This window comes from Amblyraja radiata, chromosome 23 (assembly GCF_010909765.2).
Source record: "Amblyraja radiata isolate CabotCenter1 chromosome 23, sAmbRad1.1.pri, whole genome shotgun sequence".
NCBI classification, from domain to species: Eukaryota; Metazoa; Chordata; class Chondrichthyes; order Rajiformes; family Rajidae; genus Amblyraja; species Amblyraja radiata.
Genome location: NC_045978.1, coordinates 28499141 through 28522339, shown reverse-complemented (window position 1 = coordinate 28522339; position 23199 = coordinate 28499141). Strand labels below are relative to the sequence as shown.

Sequence of the window (23199 nt, the reverse complement as noted above, 5' to 3'; positions counted from 1 at the left end):
ATTACACAGGTCATCACAGTGCCACTAGATCTGATCATCTCCGTGCTGCATTATTTCCAAGAGGTAGGTAGGAGGACACACCCAAAAGGTTCAAATATCATATTTACTGCATGTTTAATTCCGCATAACTTTCAACATTCATTAAAACCGCACTACAATTTTTCATCATTTCTTCTTTCTCTACGGCAGCTCGAAGAATGGAACTGCTCAGTAAATAGTTTCATCCTTCTCGCAACAAAGTGTAGATTTTTGGGTTAGTTTATGGAAATGATAATTTTTCGTTGACCCAGTTTATCCTCAGATTTGCCGTATTTTGCTCATTCTTTCGTAAAATAATTAATACCTGAAAAAGTTGTTCTAATTTCTTCCTAAAGTTAAGTTAAACACCATCAGTAAATCTGATATTAATTTTGTTTTGGATGTTAGCGATTCTTTGGAAGGGTAGTTTGATTCCAGCGTTACTCTTGTGCATTCTGCTTGTACAACTGAACCACTGTTTATTTCTGGCCATTTCAGATAATCTTTCTCGATTAACTGCATTCACCATTAAATTCCACTACCTCAATGTCTTTTCTCATAATCTGACAACACCTCTCTGATTGAGTTATGACTGAAATTTAAACTCGTGTCCCTTTATTGAGAGTTCAGCCCTTTACCTCTAGAGGAATTAGGCATAAATTTAGCCCCAGATTTAGCATTCCAGCACTCCTTTATTGCTTGTGGCCAGCAATTAATGTCTATCCTGATCTATCTTGTAAAGAGACTTAAAAGCATATTAACCCTTCATGAAAATCTAACTGCAGGTCCACCCTAAGAAGGAGAAGACCAGCCTTTCTCCTGGGATACATCAATTTCTCACAGCAGGTCTGCTTCAAATCCTGTCTTTTATGGAGACTTTGGGAACGCCACAAGTCTGAACTCTGACCTTAACAAAAAGGAGATTGCTCTTTCTTACCAAGAAGAAAAGTTCACTTAAGTACACAACCTTCTCCCCAAGCATCCAATCTCCAGATACTTCTGAAGTCCTTTTATAACTTATTGCAACAGCTAAACTTCTGCCATATATAATTTAAAAGCAAAGCTACCATAAACTCCTGTGTCCTCTTGGCCTCTCACGCTACACATGGTTCTCATTTGGCACAGTCTCTGAGACTGCGGTGGTGGTGAATACGGCACAAGAGCAGCTGCTTCCTTCATGAGAGGTCAGACCCCTCTTTTTAAACAGCAGGCTAAAAAACCACAGCAGAAAATCACCCCCATCAGGTTCCAAAGTGTTCAAACAAACATGGGTTGACTGTAAATGTAGCAGAAATAATCACCTTTACTGTTTCATTATAAGCGTGAAAATGTGTCCATTCCCCATGAAACTATTGGCCACAGTGTTATAATACAAATGTGGTGAAATGAGAACCAGGTTATCCAAATTGGGCAATAAACCACAACAAGTCCAATTTGGCTTCCTATCACTGCTCTTTTCAAAATTGGCTGCAGAAGTGTTAAAGTGCACATCACCTCAATTAAAACTGTAAAACACAATCAAAAAAAGTTACTCCTGAGCTATGTTGGGTGAATGCCTGGCCAGGTAAAAACAATACTTGTTATGTGTGCAAAAAGTCCTTCCAATTAATCTGTGCAAATATTAGTCATAGATATTTGATGAAATTCATCGCCAGTTTTTCTCACTGAAAAATTTGCCTAATTATTTGAAATAGTTTGAATACTATCTTGGTTCTAGAGATAAAGTCATGTTTATTTGTTAACATAAAAGATGCATGATTTTACAGCCCAATTGAAAGTGGAAATACAAACAGAATATTAATACATATTTTATACTTGCATTTCTGTCCTCAGCAGTTCTGACTATTATTTTACTGACCAGTGTAATTAACTGCCTCTACTTGAGTTAGTATAAAGGAATTCTAGTCAGAATGTTCACCATCTCATAAAGCTTTGAGAAGCAGGGCCTCAGAATAGAAAAAAAGGTTAATGTAGAACAAAAGAACATCTCTATCCTCTGTGTAAGAAGGAACTGCAGATGCTGGTTTAAACCGAAGATAGACACAAAATGCTGGAGTAACTCAGCGGGACAGGCAGTATCTCTGTGAGAAGGAATGGGTGATGTTTCAGGTCAAGACCCTTTCTCAGAGTAGGAGTCAGGGGAAAGGGAAACAAGAGATATAGATGGTGATGTAAATAGTTATAGAACAAATTAATGAAAGATATGCAAAAAAGTACCGTAAAGGAAACAGGCTATTGTTAGTTGTTTGCGAGATGAGAATGAGAAGCTGGTGCGACTTGGGTGGGGGAGGGAAGGTGAGAGAGGGAACGCAGGGGTTATTTGGAGTTAGAGAAATCAATATTCAAATCCTCTCTGTTTAATTCAGACCCATCACTGGAAAGTGCCATTAATGATAGTTGTTTCACCAAGCCACATGCTGAAGGTTAATTACACAGTAGGACAATGGTAGAACACTTCCTTAACATGACAGGGGAATGACTTGCGGGTGTTTGTGGAAGTATCAATCATTTATATTTGCACATAATATGAAATAACTGGTCTTGCCTCCAAAAGTTTGGTTATGAGTATCAAGATGATGGAGAGCTACTGGAAGTGTAGGTGACAGTATAACACAGTATCTCATTTTGTGTTTATAAATGTGTTTGAATTGGTCCGTTACCAAGTTTCCCACTTGGAATTTTGTCTGATGGCAACATTTCCTGCACTTAAATGAAAATCTAAGAAGACAAAATCCACCTGTGTATATTCAGTTTTTGAAACTCTCTTCATAAAAGAGAGTCATAGTTATACAGCGGCCCAACTAGCCCACACCGGCCAACATGTCCCATCTACACTAGTCCCACTTGCCTATGTTTGGCCCATATCCCTCTAAACCTGTCCTATCCATGTACCTGTCTAAATGCTTCTTAAACTATGCGATAGTACCTGCCTCAACTACCTCCTCTGACCGTCTCGTTCCATACACCCACCACCTTTTGTGTGAAAACGTTATGCCTCAGGTTCCTATTAAATCTTTCCCCCCTCACCTTAAAACGATGTCCTCTGGTTCTTGATTCCCCTACTCTGGGCAAGAGATTCTGTGCATCTACCTGATCTATTCCTCTGGTGATTTTGTACACCTTTATAAAATCACATATTTCCCTCCTGCAATCCAAGGAATAGATTCCTAGCCTGCCCAACCTCTCCCTATAGCTCAGGCCCTCGAGTCCTGGCTAACATTCTTGTAAATCGTCCCTGCACCCTTTCCAGCTTGACAACATCTTTCCTATAGCATGGTGCCCAAAGAGAGTCTCTTGTAATCAACAGCAGCAAATGCTTTTAAGATTTACAGTTGGTTTGCACCACACTGTGCAAGTTTGACTTTATTCCAATAGTCTTAGAAAATGCTGGAAGCAAAACACTGAGTTTCAAATACAGATTATTTCTATTCATACCACACTGGCAGTGATAAATACAATTGCCTCGGTATTTACTGGCTGGTTTCACTAACATGTTGTATTCTACTTGGGAATTTAATTCCATTAAAGTCACAAATTTCACTGATGTTTTCAATATTGCTTTGCTACCCAGAAGCATGTTGAGTACAGCCAACTAAGGAATGCCTTTCTAAGCCGGTGAATGCACAACGACCTATTCAATCAAATTAAAAAGAACTGCACATTTTCACGGGACAAGCTGAAATGTTTTATGGCTACTGATTGACTTTTCAAGTGTATTCCGTTGAAAACTAGTAGATGTACTATGAGGATTAGCTTGTTTCCCATACCAAGATGTGTTTAGTTTAGTTTATTGTCACATATACCAAGGTACAGTGAAAAGCTTTTTGTTGCATGCTAACCAGTCAGCAGAAAGACTATATGTGATTACAATCGCCCGGTGGGGTATCGCCTCGGCGCAGAGGGAGAATGAGGAGGGAAGAGACAGTAACCCTAAGATTTTTGCCTTCATCACAGTGAGGAAGTGCCTGGTGAACTCACTGTGGTGGATGTTAATTTGTGTTTATTGTGTGTTTTGTTGTTTATTATTATATGTATGGCTGCAGGCAACGACATTTCGTTCAGACCGAAAGGTCTGAATGACAAATAAAGGATCTAAGTCTAAGTGTACAGAATAACGTTCAGTGCAATAAAAAGTCCAGAAAAGTCTGATTAAATATAGTCTCCAGTGAGGTAGGTAGTAGCTCAGGATCGCTCTTCAGTTGTTGACAGGGTAGTCCAGTTCCCTGGTAACACCTGGGAAGAAATGTCACGGGGAGAGTGTACAAACTCCGTACAGACAGCACCCATAGTCAGGACTGAGCCCGGGTCTCTGGCGCTGTAAGGCAGCAACTCTACCGCTGCACCACCGTGCTGCCCCTGAAAGTTGATGAGAATGTTGGGGAAGAATAAAACAAGATTAGTTTTGGATTGGTGTAAATGAGGTCTGCAGAGGTTGGGCATGACAAATACCCCATGGTACCATTAAAGAACGGAAAAAGAGCCCCGCCAATGTCGAGGCCATCATAGACCTCTTGGTCGAAGCCACAACAGATGATCCTGATGATTTATGTCATAATTTTTAGGTGTGTGTTATATAACTGCCATGTTTCCTACATTTCTGAAATAAGTTAAAATATTTATGTGTTTTGGGATATCCTGGATTTACAGAAGGCAGTATGATACGGACGTCTTTTCCAATATCTCATTGAGAACATCTTGGGCTACCTGTTCCGACTGCTCACTTATTTATGCTTGGATATGACACAGGTGATTTGTTGCTCTAAGCAACCCATATACTCATAAATCTTGAAATGAAACTTAATGTAGGAATTCACCATATTACTTAACTTCCTACTGCTTCCTGCCCCTCAGTGCTGGATTAATGTCATTGTATGTTTTTAACCAGACAAGCCTTTGATAAGTCACTTGAGGGCCGTGAAATGAGCATTATGGCAAGGCAGTCTTGATTGACTAGGCGTTACTTAAGGCGAAGCGAATTCTTTGGAGCAAGTTCACCAAGAACAAAACTGAAATAGTTTAAATTTCTATTCTTTTTGTTTGACAATGTGAAAAAGTTAAATCAACATCCTGTTTCAATATCCATGAGCCTATCTAAAAGCCTCTTAAATGTCACTATCGTATCTGCTTCCACCACCACTTCTGGCAGGGTGTTCGACAACCACCAATTTCTGTCTAAAAACCCCATAATGCACATCTCAAACTTTCCCTCTCTGATCTTAAAGCTATGCCTCCAGTCGTTGACATTGCCATCCTGGGAAAGATTCTGATTGTCTATCCTGTGTGTGTCTCATAATTTTATATACTTCTAACAGGACTCCTGTCAACCACTGATGTTCCAGAGGAAACAATCCAAGTTTGTCCAAGGAAAGACACAAAATGCTAGAGTAACTCAGCGGGTCAGGCAGGCCACTAAGTCACCGAAGTGTCATCTATCCATGTTATCCAGGGGCGCTGCTTGACCCACTGTGTTAAATGGGCTGTCCCACTTGGGCGACCTAATCTGCGAGTTTAGAAGAGTGTCTTCGACCTTCAAACTCGCAGCATGGTCTACACTTGGTCCTAGGAGGTCCTATGAGGTAGCTGGAACTCTCCTTCATGCTCTAGGGAAGTTCCCGAATATATGTATAGCATTCAGCATGTTGAAAAAATTTCCGCTAGTAAAATCTGGTCGGCATGGGTCATTTTAACTCGTAGTGCAGTGGAGTGGGGTCGCTATTTAGTTACAGGCAGTCGAGGGCAGCATTCGGCAATCTCCTTCGCTGACCGGGTATTTTGATTGGCTCATTGTAGTTTTCAGGACCAAGGACCAAGGAAGACCTACCGGTAGGTAAAATGCCCGCTAAAGTTTATTATACTTCTTAAAAGTGTCTCCACTCCTTCTCCCCCCCTTCTCCCCCACTTCTCTCCCCCTTCTCCCCTCCCCCCCCTCCACACTCTCTAAAGGACTTACACTGTGCAGCCGTTTTATCTTCTTCATCGCGGGTGTGAATTTCAGACAGCGCTCCCCCGCTTTCCTGGCCCCTGCCTTTGCGATGTGTTTGTGTGTGTGTGCAGTCGGTCGATCCAGCTCGTGGTTTCAACGAGGACGGTCGATCCAGCTCGAGGCTTTCCAGGCGAATGCTCTCGAGCTTGAATGTCGAAGGCACTCTTCTGGACTCGCGGATTAGGTCGCCCAAGTGGGACAGCCCCTTTACTCCAGCATTTGGAGTCTTTCCTTGGTAAACCAGCGTGTGCACCTTTCCATGTTTGTCCAACCTCACCTTATAGCTAAATTGCACGATAAATTGTATATCCATACCCAACACCGTTAGTTGTTAGTTGAAGTCCACAACACGTTTAAAGGTAGCTTCATGATACATATGGTTTATCTTTAAGTCATTCCTATAGTTTAGGGGTAGGGTGGATGATCAACAACGTACCTCGGTGACTGCCAATCACCCCCCCCCCCCACCCCCCGGACACTTATTATCATTTATTATTATTTATTCAAATCATTTGCTATGTCGCTCTTCCAGGGAGATGCTAAATGCATTTCATTGTCTCTGTACTGTACACTGACAATGACAATTAAAATTGAATCTGAATCTGAATGATAATAATCAAAAGGTGTGGATGGTTACTTGGAGAAAGAAAAAGTATAAAAAACAAAAGAAAGTCATCGTGCTTGGATGCTTTCACACAGAGTGGGCAAATGAGTGGGTAGCATTGCTTTGGAGACCTGGTAAACAGTTGTTTGTCTCCGTTTCAATTAAAAAATAATCTATGATGTGGGAACAGCCAAGGAATTTCTGTAGAAATGATTAATGCTTTACATGTATAGCCTTGCCACATGAAAGGGGCTGTAAATCATGAGTCTCCAAAGCAGGAGTGAGCTATGATGCTCTTTTGTATAAAGGACACTCCCAACAATATACAATGTCCCATTTATTCAATGGATTTAGTTCTGAACATGTTGTGGAATGCGCGCTGTAGTTCAGTCCGTTAAGCGATAATCACTGGCAGTTATTCGTTTTATTTTCATTGTTGTTAATGTTCACATTCCTGAGCAATGGAATTATCTTCAACTCCCACAACATTAAGCAGGGCGTCATATTGAGGTTGTGTGAGTAAACCAGGGTATCATATTGCTTGAGTACAGGTAATAAACTTTTAACATTCAAGTTCTTTTTTAGTGTTGGTTGCCTAAAGCTCTGTCCTCTCATTGACAGACTTAATAAAGAATGATGGATCTATATGAAGTGACATTGTTAAGAGTGGAAAAAAAAATTCCAGCCTGCTTTGTTTCCCAGCTCAAAGATACAAGGGCTTTTTTGTTTTGGTATCAGTTATTAAGATTTTGCCTTACAGCAATAAAGCTACCACCTTTCCTCTGCCCTCCATTCAGAAGAAAGGAATGAGGTATTTTGCATGCGATAGTTCAGACAAAACAGGTCTACCCGAGGCCCGGAGGAAGAAGAGTTTATACAAAGGTAAAGCCCACGCTTCCTGTTTTTCAGCAAAGTGGCTTTAGGGCCACGTGCCATTGGGGTGTCTTATGGTGCTCTGGTTTACTGAGGTCGTTATTGTTAAGGATGACCCAGTTACTGGAGGTTTTACAGCTGTCCCCTCCAACCATTTAAAATTCATTGAGGAGGCTTGAAGTAAAGTAAGCACCATAACCCAGAGATAAAACTCAAGACAAATGATGATGGAATTCTTCAGCTTCCTGCTGTGTGAAGATGAGCAGAGACTGGAGCAGCAAGAACGAGGCTAATGATAGAACCATCCATCTTTTCTTTTATTTCTTTGAGCAGTCCTGCTGAGGTTTACCATTACTTTCCCACCCTTGCTATATATAATGGAAAACTCACCAAATATATTTAGTTCTGCACTGTATTGTGAAAGCAGACTGAGCCTGTTGTCACCAAGAACTGTAGGCAAGGTTTATTAGTAAGAAACTCAATCATTTATGTTGATGCTTCTGTTTAATAGTTGAGTTAGGCGGCAGGGTGGCACAGCTGCTCCACCCTGACCTTGGGTGCTGTCTGTGTGGAGTTTGTACGTTCTCCCTGCAACTGTTCCCTCAGGGTGCTCCAGTTTCGTCCCACACCCCAAAGACACGCGGGTTTGTAGGCTAATTGGCTTCTGTAAAATTGCTCTTGGTGTGTAGGGAGTGGTTGTAAAAGTGGAATATAGAGAACTCATGTGAATGGGTGTTCGATGGTCACCATGGACTTGGTGGGCCCAAAGGGTCTGTTTCCATGCTGTATCTTATAAAGTTCAACAATTAAGAAAATAATCAGTTAAAATAAACTTGGCAATTACACAGCATGCGCAGTTAATGGAAGGCCTTTTTATACAAATAACAATTTTAGATTTTTCACTCCTCTATTCGTTTCTGAATTCCTTATTTCTCCTTCTCGCCGGCCAATTATAGCACCCATATTTACAACCAGTTGGATCAACTATCGGATTTTCAGCCATTTCCGTGCAGCCCTTTGGTCAACCTAATCGCAGGTACAATTGAGCTGTCAAGAATAGACCAACTCCCACCCATGTAATTGGAACCATTTAAGCTCTGATATTCCTTCATCAGTGAAAAGAAAAGATCCTTTTCTTTAGTTCTCATAGTGAACTGTTTTGTCGGAGGCTTGTTAATTATGCACAATACCTTTTTTTTCATTATTTTTGTTCAAAGAGGTACGAGCTCATGATATTTATTTGAATATTAATTGGAACATATAAAGTAAGCACCAGTCAATCACAATAATACTTTATTAGCCAAGTATGTTTTGCAACATACGAGGAATTTCATTTGCCAAGTCAGTCATACAAAGAAAAAGCAACAGAACACACAAAAAACATTTTAACATAAACATCCACCACAATGACTCCTTCACATTCCTCACTGTGATGGAAGGCGATAAAAAAGTTCAATCTCTTCCCTTGTTTGTTCTCCCGCGGCCTCGAGCCTCGAGCCCTCCGTTGACGGGACGATCTTGACTCCCAAAACCGGCGGCGTCTGGGCCCTCCGCGTCGGGGCGATCAGCTCCTGCATCGGGTGGATGTCAGCTGCCCCGCGTTGGGTGATCGAACCCCGCGTCGGGGCTGGTCGAACCTCTGCGTCGTTGGAGCTTCCAGATTAGCCTCTCCCGGGACTGTGAGCCCGCGCCAGTAAAGTCCGCAGGCCGCGGTTGGAGCGATCCCAGGCAAGGGATCGGCTCCGATGTTAAGTCCACGCCCCGCAGGTGCGCTCAAGGTCAGTCCGAGGAGGCATCCAGCTCCATCGATGGTAGGCCGCAGAGTGACCGGAGACACGATCCGGAAGGTAATCGCACCTCTGGCAAGGTAAGATACCCGACCCCTTTCCTCCCCCTCCCCCCACATAAAACAAACCAGAGAACATCTACACAAACTTTTAAAACGCACTAAAAAAAAATGTAAACGACAAAAAAACAGACACTGTTGACAGGGCCTGAATCAAGGCAGTCATGACCTGGATTGAAAAGATAATTAATTCTTTCAAATAAATTCTCTAACAGTCCCTAGAATTAAATAATGAGGAATAATGAGAAAAAAAAGGCCACATCTCCCTCCCTTTTTTTTGGCACTATAAACTCCCCCCCCCCCCCCCCAATCTACACTTGGCCCACCTGCCTGCATTTGGCCCATATCCCACTAAACCTGTCCTATCCATGTACCTGTCAAAATGTTTCTTTAAACTTTGCAATGGTACCTGTCTCAACCATCTCCTCCGGCAGCTAATCATTAATCCAATTTAATTTTTAAAGCTGACATTGCTAAGACAAGCGACACAATTCAGATTTCTGGCGTTTGACGAGATCTAAATGGGATTATGAAAATCTGATGGATTTTAATGTGATTAATTGAACCATAATACATATTGGAGCTTATTTAAAAAAATGTTTATTAGCAAAGAAAAGAATGAATTTTGTTGCTGTACTGTTAATACGTTCTGTCAGAATGACTAATAAATGCTCACGCATGTTGATATGTTTGATTTAATGTTATTCTGATTTTGGTGAGGACAGTTTTAAATGCCCTGCACTGTTCTGAAATTCTATTAATATAATTTGTTTAAATCATCAACATTGGGAGCATTTTTAAGGATCATAGCTTGGAGAAGTATCTGAAAGAAACTGTATGTGGGCAATGGATTAATTTCAGTAGAAATGCTCTCATTAATTTTAAGTGTTTCAACATTAACTGCACATATTTTAAAAAAACTCCTTCAATTTCTGGTCTTCTGCAACATAGTTCCTCCAATTACATAATTAACACTCCGTTTAAATTAAACAAACCCATTTTTAATGAAAACCACCAGAAATCAAATGCAGGATAATTATGATCGCACTCATTCATTTTCCTAAATTACCACTGAATGATTTGTGGTAATTACCTGCATTATCACCCCATTGACTAAAGTGTGTCATCTTATTCATTTATTTATTGTTAATGTTTTGTCACTCTTTTGTCATGAGTTGGTTATTAACATATCTGCAGCTCTGAAATTTCTGCATGTGCAGTGTGTCATAGAGTCTCATACACACATGTTTTAGGAGTAGAATTATGCTATTCAGCCCATCAAGTCTACTCTGCCATTCAATCATGGCTGATCTCTGCTACCTAATCCCATTTTTCTGCCTTCTCCCCATAACCCTTGACACCCGTTCTAATCAAGAATTTGTCTATCTCTGCCTTAAAAATATCTATTTCTATGCCTTTCATTATTCTGTAAGTTTTAATGAGGTCCCCGCTCAACCTTCTAAAATCCAGCGAGTACAGGCCCAGTGCTGTCAAGCATTCCCACGTCAAGTTGTCCCACGCTAACTCTCTGATCAGTAGTTGCCCCGTTGTGGAAAATCTGTGCGGATTCTATCAGAAGATTATTCCCAATGCTTACTGAATACATCTCATATCCTTTTCTATCCTTTCTTTGAATCTATAGCTGATAATCTCTTCAACCTGATAACCTAGTTTAGTTTATAGGGGACGGCAGAGTTGCTGCCTTACAGCGCCATGGACCCAGGTCCGATTCTGACTACAGGTGCTGATTGTACGGAGTTTGTACGTTCTCCCCGTAATCGCATGAGTTTACTCCAGGTGCTCCGGTTTCCCCCTACATTGCAAAGACGTACAGGTTTGTAGGTTAATTGGCTTCAGTAAAATTATAAATTGTTCCTAGTGAATATTGATAGTGCTAGTTTGTGGGGAATGCTGGTCGGCCCAGACTCGGTGGGCCAAAGGACCTGTTTCCGCACTGTATCTCTAAATTAAACTGAATTATATACACCGTAAAAAAATCATAATCAGTAATCAATAACTCCGATCATCTCCAAATCTATAACATAATATAGTTACCTATAAAACTCACCTTTCTGCTAATATGTTACTTTTTTTATTGTTTTTCTTTCATTTCAAACACAGACATCCCATTTTCCTTTTTTGTTTTATCAGATTAATAATCTGTAATTATTATTTTTTTAAACTACTGAAATGTTTATCAATTTGTCCATCATTATCAATATATAAACATATTCATCTGGAAGTAAGTCTGGTGTTAAATCTACCCATCTGTTAATCAGTGAATCTCCCCATCTGTCAATCCACATTGGTTAATCAATAATTCCCACCACCTGTCAAGCTATGAATCCCTGGATTAGTAAATCCATCCAGCTACTAATATATAATGAATATGTTTTCCCATCTGTCCATTTGTAAGTCTAACAAATCTGCAAATCCACAATCTGTCAATTGTTGCACCTGCCTGCCTTTATCTGTGTAATCCCATCTCTATTTAAATGGATTAATTTTGAACCAACCTTTCTTATTTCTATCAAATTCTAGATGTTCATTTATCTGGCCACTAATATGCTGAATGAATGTGAAAATATTTCATCTTACAAGTATACGTCTATTGAAAGCATGCCCACATATTACTCTGTAACAAATGAGCCCTCACATTTTGTGTGAATAACTTCTGTCATTCTTTGTATTATCCTGCGACTCCTGCCCATCTATATATGCAACCTATCAATTCATTTGCATTAACTCATTCATTAATCTGCATTGGAACAATTTTTTTTTAAACAATGAAATGTAGGCGTTTGTTTCAAGGCATTTTGAAGGAATGCATTAGTTGTTCATTAGCTTTGGTAAAATCCAAATAGGAGCACCGCTCTTAGTTCTGGGTATGAAACCACACAATACAATATTCTCCAAAGAGGTTTGATTATATTGAACAAAATGAGAGGTTAAAATAGCAAGATCAAATACATTAACTTGGGACATATCCTTTATTTTAGAAAGTTGAGATCTAATCTAATTCAGTTGTAAATAATGATTGAGGTATTCAATTCACAAGAAACGGAGAAAGTATTTCATTTTTTGGGGGAAAAATATGGTACTGCAGCATATAGTTTTAAAATCAGAGACAGACCACAGCCAGGAAAGGAGTGGAAATGTGGACGAAAACACAAAGTGCTGGCGTCGTAGTCCTGAATTACAATCTATCTCATTGGAGACCATTGGTCTATCTTTACTCGGATCTTGCTGTGTCATGAACTAAACATTATTCATGTTATCCCCTTTATCATGTATCTGTACACTGTGAATGACTCGATTGTAATCATGTATTGTCTCTCCACTGACTGGTTAGCACGCAACAAAAGCTTTTCACTGTACCTCGGTACACATGACAATAAACTAAACTAAGTGAATAACTCAGGCAGCATCTCTGGAAGAAATGGGTTGGCGACGTTTCGGATTGGGGCCCTTCTTTAGACTGTGTGGAGCACCCTTTTTCCGAATGTATTCAAGAGAGAATTAGATTTAGCTCTTAGGGCTAACGGAATCAAGTGATATGGGGAGAAAGCAGAAATGAGGTACTGATTTTGGATGATCAACCATGATCATATTGAATGGTGGTGCTGACTCGAAGGGCCGAATGGCCTACTCCTGCACCTATTTTCTATGTTTCTCTGTTTCTAAATGCTGTCGATCCTGATTCAATTCAGAAGGCGCACATGACCGTGGAGTTTAAGCAAGGCTTGACGTTGAGTTTTGACAGATCATCTGATTGCAGGAGCCAGTGAAGCTTCCTTCATTGTTATCCTGTTGTTAGACATTACTTATAGACACGAAAAGCTGGAGGAACTCAACGTGTCAGATAGCATCACTGAAGTAAAGGACTATGTGACGTTTTGGGTCAACTCTTATCTGGAGAGTAATCAGGGCACTGTTAATACCATGGCTTTACTATAGGCTATATGGCATATTCTGCTCTAGTCCATACGAATGTCATTTTATATCTTAATTAATTTATTAATCGATAATTCTACCTGTTAATAAGTAAGTCAGTCGTTCCCACCTGTGAATGCCGTGAGATAAAATGACATTGAAATTAGCAAATTACCACCTTTTTATATTTAAATGAGAATTGAAATTAAATGAGCATGAAAATATATGAAAATATTAGACATCATTTGGCAGCATGATATCAATGACTTTAACACCCTGTCAGCGTACTGAGATCTTAATACATCAATCGTTAATTCTGTCCACTTGTAAATTTATCATGTCTTTGGTCAGTTTATCCACCTGTAACCTTGTCTAACTTTAAAATCACACACTTCTTATTACGCAGCTGGCCCATTGACCCCAAATATATCCAGCAGTCTTACCATCTGTATGTCTGTCTAATGTAATTTGCCTGCCAGTCCATGAATCTGTCCAGTGTCAATCTACGAGCCGTTTCACCTGTTGGTTTACAAACCTGCCCATCTGTAAATCCATCACTGTGCAAGCCTGTTCATCTGTCACAGTATTTGTAAATCTTCCTCTCGATGGTTCTGTCTTTCTGTATTGCTTTGTTTGCATCCCTTAGCATCCACTATGGTTATCTTCATGAAACTTTGATATCTTAAGCCAGCAGTTGTTGAAATCAATGAGAGCAGATGGTTTAAAGTGGGATACAACTGCGGACATCACGATAGTGTAAAAAGTATAGGAGAAAGTTGATTGCAGAGTTATCTCTGCACTTTATCTTTGCAAACGGAATATAACTGGATGTGGTCTTCTTTCACAGGTAGTGGCCTGACAGCAACGTCAGGGATTTATCAGGGAAACAACACAATCACCAGCTCTACAGGATTTAACAGTGCACAACAGGTATGTCTGATATCATTACATTCAATGGATACTTGAGATATTTGAAGGCAATGTTCATGTTCATAACTTCATATGTGATGGGAGCAGAATTAGGCCATTTGGTCCATCAAGTCTACTCCGCCATTCAATCATGGCTGATAGAACTCTCCTTCCTAACCCCCTTTCTCCTACCTTCTCCTCATAACTCTTGACACCCATTCTTAGCACTCTTTTCTAATCTCTCCAAATCCCATCCAAACTTTAAATAAGGATGGTACAGTGGCAGTGCAGCTGGTATAGCTGATGCCTCACAACAATCCTCGATCCTGGCCTGATCAGGGTGCTGTCTGTGTGGAGTTTGCACATTCTCCATGTGGCCACAGGGGTGCTCCGGTTTCCTTCCACATCCCAAAGATGTGCAGGTTTGTATGTTAATTGGCCTTTTCAAATTGTGTGTAGAGAGTGGATAGGGAAGTGAGATAACATAGAACTAGTGTGAACAGGTCATTGATGGTCATCCTGGACTCAGTCTGTTTCCATACTGTATCTCTAAATTAAACTACAGCTGTGCAATATCTATATAAAATCAACTGTAAATAATAGAATGCATAAGCAGTTACCTGAACTTTGAGAAACTCCTGAGAAAGATGTTGTTTCTTAGAAAAGACTGTATATCAACAGTTCTTGAAGTATTGCAAAGGGCAGATGTGGAAAAGAACTAATGTATTCCCCTTAATGGTGACGATAATGAGATTCAATGCAAAGAAAAACTTACCAATTCATCAACAAGTAAAATTATGTAAACTGCACCCAGGCAGACTTTCCTTTCATAGTCCACCATTCTTCCCACTGATAAGCAAAAGTAATTAAAATAGTATACTTTTGCCTTCTACAATCTCCTGCCCATTAACCATCAATTTGTTCTGGAACTCCAGGACAATAGTTAAGATGATAACACTACTACTGATGAACTGTCCACACTGGACATTTTAGCCGGCATGGCCTAGGGGTCCCTGTCAATACATTCGAGCACTGACATATATTTCTGAAAAAGAAGGGTCCCGACCCAAAACATCACCCGTTCTTTTTCTCCAGAGATATTGCCTGACCCGCTGAGTTACTCCAGCACTTTGTGTCTATCTTTGGTATATACCAGCATCTGCAGTTCCTTTCTACACATTTTCTGAAACTTATGTTTAACTTGCAAGACCATTACGTAGATCGATGGGGTTATTATTTGGATTTTAATTCCTATTCCACTCAATTTTTGCCACCTGGAAGTCTTTGAATCTAAACTATAATAGATTTTACAGCATTGAGCTTTGAACGCAATTCAAATTCTCTCCCTGAAATGAGTTGGTGGTGTTTGTATTTAACTTGACTAAACTGATAGATGTCCATTGTTTCTGTTTTCCAAGGAATACGCTACATATCCAAGCTTCTCACAAGGACAATATCCACAGTATTACAGCTCTCCATACAGCTCTCCATATGTATCGGCAAACAGCATAAGTCCATCAGCCATTTCCGGCATGACCTATCAGATACCGGAACCACCGATCGCTGTAACTAATCAAACAAGTGTAGAGTCGATGTCAGGTAAGGGCAGGACATAAATCTTCAACTCACCCAGAAACAAGTCTTCTTATCTGCGACTTCTAAGCTCTGGTCATAGTCTTAGACAAAAATAATACAATGCAAAAAGCTCCATAATAGGCTAGTAACTGAGGATCATCAAAAGGTATAATGGTCATAATATTCACTGTAAATTTGTTCCTCCAAGGAATTATAATGGTAATAAGTTTGAAAGGCGATTGGGTGGAAGGTGATGGGCAGTGAAGGTTGTCTTGCTCAGAACCCTGTCAAAAAAATGAGCAGCCCAGAAAATGAGTTTTCAAATCCTACACAATGTAAACTGTGATATTATATCATTAGAAAAATTATATATGTTATCATATTTTTTAAAGGGAAGTGAATTTGAAATACTTTTGGTATTGTCTGTAAATTAATATATCACTGTCAAGTCAAGTTTATTTGTCACATACACATACGAGATGTGCAATGAAATGAAAAGTGGCAATGCTCGCAAACAAACTTTGTGCAAAAAGACAAACAAACAAACAACCAAACAAACTACAAACAGTTCAACCTCTTTTGGATGTGACAAAATGGGTTCTCAGTTATAACAGATAAAAAGCACTCCACATGCAAGTAATACCCCAAACCACCTTCTGCAGCCAAATGTATAATCCCCCTATCTGTAAATAATACAGTAGTCCCCTCTCCCACAGGTAAATTTGACCAGCCTTTCTCCTGCAGGTAAATAATCCTCCAATAATTAATGTGGCATTCTCAACTCAAGTCTGAAGAAGGCCCTCAACTCAAAACATCATCTATCTGTGTCTTTCAGAGATGCTGTCTGACATGCTGGGTTACACCAGCACATTGTGTTATTTTAACAAACCAGCATCTGTAGTTCCTTGTATCCAGGAACAACCCCATTCTAAGCTTCTGCAAATAAACGTAACCATTTTAATTCTCGGTCACGACATGCCACTCCCTGCTGCAACTGGAGTATTATATTCAACAAGGATGTAGGTAGAAATGATGAAAGCAGAAATAATGTATAACCCTACCCTGCAGCAGAAACTAAAATTAAAAGTAGACCCATGTTTGATCTTTAGCTCAATATTTAATTGCAAATTAATTTTGGTGTTATATTGCATTATATTTGTCCAATAAAATTGCAATGAACAATTTTTCAAATTTGATTTCAAGTGATGAATTTCAAAAGCTGTAACTTCAGAAAGGATTATTAGACCTTGGTGATTATAAAGTACTGAAACACTATCGGTCTAAGGGATAGAAGTAGCAGAGAATATATCATTGCTCATGAATTTAAATAGTTGCTTTGGGTGACTGCTTTAATGTCGAAATCTGGTACAAATCAAAGTCTGCCTCAAATAGAATTATTTATAAATTGCCTTCTTATCGAAGGCTTATTGTGTAAGATCGAGAAATGTGAGACGGGGCCTATATGTGGAGGCATCTTGGCTTTGCTAACTTGCAGGAATTCGTGCGGCACCAGAATGATTGTGTACGACTGAAAAAAATACATTGAAATAAATGATGTTAAGTGGAATAGCAATCTAAACAATGCACTGCAGAATGGGGGATGTGGCAGATGCACCTGGAACCACTTACGCTGGTTTACCGCCTGTCCATCATTGCAGCATTATAGTGTTACCATGTAAGTCGGGGAAAGTGTTTACACTCGATGAGTTGGGAACAGCAGCCTTATTAAAAACATTTTTTTATTTAAGTAACATTCAATTCACATTTTCATCTAAGACAGCACTGTGGCGCAGCTGGTAGGGCTGCTGCCTCACAGCGCCAGAGACCTTGATTCAATCCTGACCTCCGGTGCTGTCTGTGTGGAGTTTGTACGTTCTCAGTGTGACCCCGGATGCTCCGGTTTCCTCTCACATCCCAAAGACATGCGGGTTTATAGGTTAATTGGACTCTAATGTGGAGGGAGTGGATGAGAAAGTGGGATAACATAGAACTAGTGTGAATGGGTGATAAAATAAATAAGGATGTTTCCACGAGTGGGAGAGTCTAGGACTAGAGGTCATAGCCTTAGAATTAAAGGACGTTCTTTTAGGAAGAAGATGAAGAGAAATTACTTTAGTCGGAGAGTGGTGAATCTGTGGAATTCTTTACCACAGAAGGCTGTGGAGGCCATGTTATTGGATATTTTTAAGACAGAGATAGATACATTTTTGATTAGTACAGGTCAGAGGTTATGGGAAGAAGACAGGAAAATAGGTTTAGGAGGGAGGGATAGATTAGCCATGATTGAATGGCAGACTCGATGGGCCGAATGGCCTAATTCTACTCCTTTCACTTATGACTTATGAATATGCAATGCATTTCATTGCATCATTCTGCTTTCACTGTGGCATCATCATTTCTTTATATTGTCACTAGTTTTTTTTTTACGTTCACATTCTTGAACCTGACTAACTTATATATAAAATGGTATAATTTTGTCCTTGGTCACCAATGCCAAGTCAGTGCAGTGGGATCAGCAGCTTATCGTCTCCCATTCCCTATGTCCCATCCCATCGACTTCAATGAAACCAAATAGCAGGATGTGAATGCTATGGAACATTTGACCCATATGAAAATATATGATACAATCTGTGAGGCAAATATAAATTCCCCCCGTAAACATCCCACCAAGAATGAGCTTGTTTCAAAACTCCAAAGATCTGGGTTCAATCTAAGTTGAATGATCCTGAATTTGTTTGTCCCAGGAGATTACAGTACCGTCAGTCGACCAAGGACCCCTGTGAAAGATTTGGATTCAGATCGACAACGGAGAAGCTCGGATGGAAAGTTGCGTGGAAGATCGAAAAGGAACAATGACCCATCCCCTCCATTGGACACTGACATTGAGGTACTGAACGATCATCAACTTTAGCAGAACCTTCAGATTCTTCACAAAGTGTTACTGCATTCCAAATCACTTTTCATCGTACACAGAGCTAGAGGTGGTTCTCAATATTATGGTATAATTACCACAACTTTTCAAATGAATTATTATGGAAACATGGGAATCAGGTTTTAATATGATAATATTAGTGTTCTATTCATAGTACATCTTTATTATAATTCCACACATAATGTTTGAAAAGATCTACAATGTTACAAAGTTGACGTAACACATAAGGTATCACATTATTATAAAGTAATAGGTGTTGCTCCTCCATCATCACAGCCCTTCACCGGGAAAGAATCTCTGGCTTGGTGATAGCTGTACCTTCCATATCAAACATGCTAATCCAGCCTTGATACATTCGGTGAGTTTTCTCACCACCATTGAGAAGCAGTGAAGCGAATGTTGTGGCCTTGCCATAGCTGATTTTTCAAGCTGTTTTCAATATATTTCCCTAAGAATGCTTCCTCTATACTGCTGTGTCTCTATCTGCTCTATCTAAAGGGGACAGCAGAATATTGTTGGCTTTCTGCCAACCTTTGCCCCACCCACCCAATACCACCATCGTCCTCCACCTCCACTACTGCTGCCAACTCCTCAATGCTGGGCCTAAGAATTAAGCCCCAACACAAGTGTGTTGTAAAGAAAAAATATTGCAGTTGTAGGAAATCTCAATTTGAAGCAGAAAATGCTGAAATACTCAGGAGGTTTGCAGCATCTGGATAGGGGAAACGGAATTAATGTTCCAGGTCAAATTCCAGTGATTCTATGAGATCCCCTTAAAACGCTCCTGTGACCCAGGATGTCGTCTTTAATATCCCAAATGACAAATCCTTCTAACGTGACATTGTAATATATTTTTCAGTGTGATCATCTTATTGTTTCTTAATGTGTTCACATAAGTTACCATCTCTGTGGCATCCATTTGAGAGTAATGTATTTTCAATGTATTTCTCTTGAGTTCATTTCTGTGACTTTAATGTTTAATTTTTATTTATTTATTTATTTTTTTAGATTTAAAAATATTTTAGATTTTTTTGGGATTTTAAAATCCTTACAAAATTTGAACAAAATAATCAATCACGAGTTTGCCAATAAGTTTTTGTTTCCTCTTTCGGGAGTCAGGTCCATATCATGTGAATTTAAATAGTATTTTGCTGAATTTTGTAGCAAATATGATAAAATAATTTAATTTGTTTCTTAAAGATGAAAGTAGCCCCGACTCCCTCCCTTTAGAGCCAATTGCACGTGGCTTCATTTTTAATTTCACCCCTAGGTTTTCAAAACAAAATGTTCTTATATTTATTCAGCCAGAAGTTGAAACAGCAAAGTAAAGCAGAACTTTGTTGATTTAAATGATTATAATATTTTGGTCACAGCTATATCTCCCTGGAAAGGAAGTTCTGTTCTGCACCTCCTGCTTTTTGGTTCAGAACTGAGTGCCTGCTTAACTCAGATGGTAAAGTTAGAAATCTGAGAGTTCATGTATCACTTCCAGTCTTCAGTGGATAATCTTAGATACGTTTCCAGAGAAACAGTGAAGGAGTTCTCCAGTGATAGATGATTTGATTTTTGGTAAAAGCATTAAGTGAGTTTTCAGAGGGAGTATTAAGAACCTCATGGGAATATTTTTGACATTGAATAATATTCTAAAACAGCTAATATTGATTCATCCTGTTGTACGCCCAACATTCAATTTCATTGAACTCAGAGGAGATACAAGATGGTGCTTGAATCAATGTTTTTACACTTGCAAGAATCAAAGTGACACCAAAAACACAATTTTGAAGGGTAGTGCCTCTCTGCAAAGACATGCTGAACACTTTGCTGTGCAGGGATGGGTCCAGAAGGTTGCAGGGGGAGAGACCTGGCACAAGAGATGGATGGTGAAGGAACTGCAGATGCTGGTTTAGACCGAAGATAGGCACAAAGTGCTGGAGTGACTCAGAGAGTCAGGCAGCATCTCTGGAGAAAAGGAACAGGTGTCGTTTTGGGTCGGAACCCTTCTTCACACTCATCTCCAGAGATGCTGGGAGGTGGTAAGAAAAGACCTGAACAAATCACAGCCAGCAACTGATGACCAAGGAAGGGTGGAGCACCATAATGGCCCATTGTCGACTGAGGAAGAGGTGATACAGGGATACAAACAGTGGGACTAGTGGGATGACTAGAATGGGAGAGGTGAGGAGAGAGGGATTGCAGGGGTTGCTTGAAATTAGAGAAAGCAACGGGCATGCCGCTGGGTTGCAAGCTGTCCAAGCGAGAAATGAGGTGCTGTTCCTCCAATTTACATGTGGCCTCACTCTGACAATGGAGGAAGCCTAGGACAGAAAGGTCAGTGTGGGAATGGGAAGGATGGGGATACGACTGGTAAGCAAGGGGACTGGGGTGAGGACATGCGTGGAGGATGCAATTGGTAGTTAGGGATAGAGTTAGCCAAGTCATTTGGTGGGGTGTCATTGACCAGAAGCAGAAATTAGATGTGATGGGATTGTTATGAGCTTTCAGATGATGGCCACTTGCTTGCGAGGTGGGGAGGTTCTCTGCCTTTGATGGGTTGTGAGGTGATTTAGGGAGTGGAAGATAAGGGAACTACTTGCGTCAAATTCCCAGCACTGGCCTGAGACCTGCTCATAGAGGTATCCTAATGGCTACAAACACTGGACAAAAGGCCCAGTAAGAAGAATATGAGGGTCTTATCTTTCATGCCCTTGCGGTCGGCTGCAGGAGGCAGCCACCCCCACCCCCCCCCCCCTCCCCACTTGTGAAATAAGGGCTGAAGCTGGCCAGGTGTGGAGAGGGACCTTAGTTCGCGGGACAAGCGAAATGGAGGCACGACTGCTATAACCTTAGTGGCCAGCTGCAGCTCGGACTGTAAAATGGCGCCTCCTGCATATGGACTCAGTGGGCTGTTTTGATCATACTGTACTGACTGGGGTGATTGTGCTTATGTATGGGGATAGTTTTGCTGAGCTGTATTTAAAAAATATGTATTTCATTGTATCTGGTGCACATGACAATAAAGAACCATTGAACCATTGAACCAATGAAGCAATCTCCACAGCCTGAGAAAGCTTGATTCTGTTTGAGTGATGATGTACTAAGCAAGCCACAAGCGCGACTGACAAATGTTGATTTATTATCCAGATGTGCCGTGCATGTCATTGGATGCCAATGCACTTATCTGGGGTCTAATTTGGGTTAGCACACTAGATGCACTAAGGACCTACTTCCAGATGGGCACTAAGGAACTGGAAAGGAAAACTCAGACTTTACGGACCATGTAATAATTCCCCAACTTTCAATAATGTTTTAGCTTTCAGTGGACATTGGATTACATTGTGCACAAAAACGTGAATTATGCTTTGCAGGTTCAGGGAGAGAATGGTCAATGTGTCCATTCTCCATTTAATCACCAGCCGCCCACACAAAATTAAGCGTTCATGCATTTATCAGTTTTTTTTAAATATAATCATGTTGTGCACAAAATGGAGCTCTGTTTCACCCTAATTGTTTAATTTAGTTTAGTTTAGTTTAGACACACCACAGAAGCCCAGGCACTTCGGCCCACAGAGTCCACGCCGACCAGTGATCATAAGGTCAAAGGGATAGGAGTAGAATTAGGCCATTCGGCTAATTTTTACCAAGCCAATTAGCCTATAAACCTGTATATCTTTGGAGTGTGTGGGGATACCGTAGCACCCGGAGAAAACCCATGCAGGTCACGGGGAGAACGCCACAAACTCCATATAGACAGCACCTGTAGTCGGGATTGAACCTGGGTCTCCGGCACTGCAAGCGCTTGTAAGGCAGCAACTCTACCGCTGCGCCACTGCGCCACCCTTTATTTCTCTGCATAAAATGTTTTTAGTGATTTCTAAACTAAACCAAACTATAACAAGGTGTTTACTTGCAAAGACCAATGTTTTGCAGTAAATTAAATATGTCAAATACTGTTTTATTACACTGGATTCCATGATTCTTACAGGTGTTTTGAGGATTGAATTCCTGGATTCTATCTGTTTACAATTAGGGCTACTGGCTCAAGGTGTCGAAATGAGTCGAATTCTATTTTTATGAAATCAGGTGGCAAGATTTTCTGGGAGTTTTATCAGTATTTTGGGCATAATATTCTGAGATTCCAATCATTTTTCTATGGAAACTGAAATACAACAGCTTTTTAAAAGAGAAAGACACAAAATGGAATAACTCAGCAGGTCTGGCAGCATCTCTGGAGAACATGGATAGGCAACATTTCCATTCAGGTTCCTTCTTCAGACAGTAATATTTGTTAATTTATTTTGTGATTAGCTTCAACTTTATTTATAACAATACCTCAGAAAATATTTCCAGAAATATTCAACCAATCTATTTATATTGGCATTAAAGACTAATTGACTAATTCAAGTTCTAATTCAACTACCCCTCAACTAATTCTAATTCATGTTCTAATTCAACTACCCTTCTTTGGTGGGGAGGGAGGGGGGGGGGGGGGTCCACACAATTAGTTGCTGCTGATGTTATTTTTCTCC

At 40.1% G+C, this 23199-nt stretch overlaps 1 protein-coding gene across 8 annotated transcripts in view; it reads left to right on the top strand.

Annotated features, from left to right (window-relative positions):
- Positions 1-23199, top strand: part of LOC116986401 (eyes absent homolog 1-like) — a 216486-nt gene that overhangs the window by 118102 nt on the left and 75185 nt on the right. For all 8 annotated transcript variants that reach the window (XM_033041902.1, XM_033041899.1, XM_033041901.1 and 5 more), the window contains 3 exons: positions 14105-14187; positions 15585-15765; positions 18486-18628. In XM_033041902.1, coding sequence (XP_032897793.1) covers positions 14105-14187; positions 15585-15765; positions 18486-18628 — 407 coding nt within the window. The remainder of the gene's footprint in view (positions 1-14104; positions 14188-15584; positions 15766-18485; positions 18629-23199) is intronic.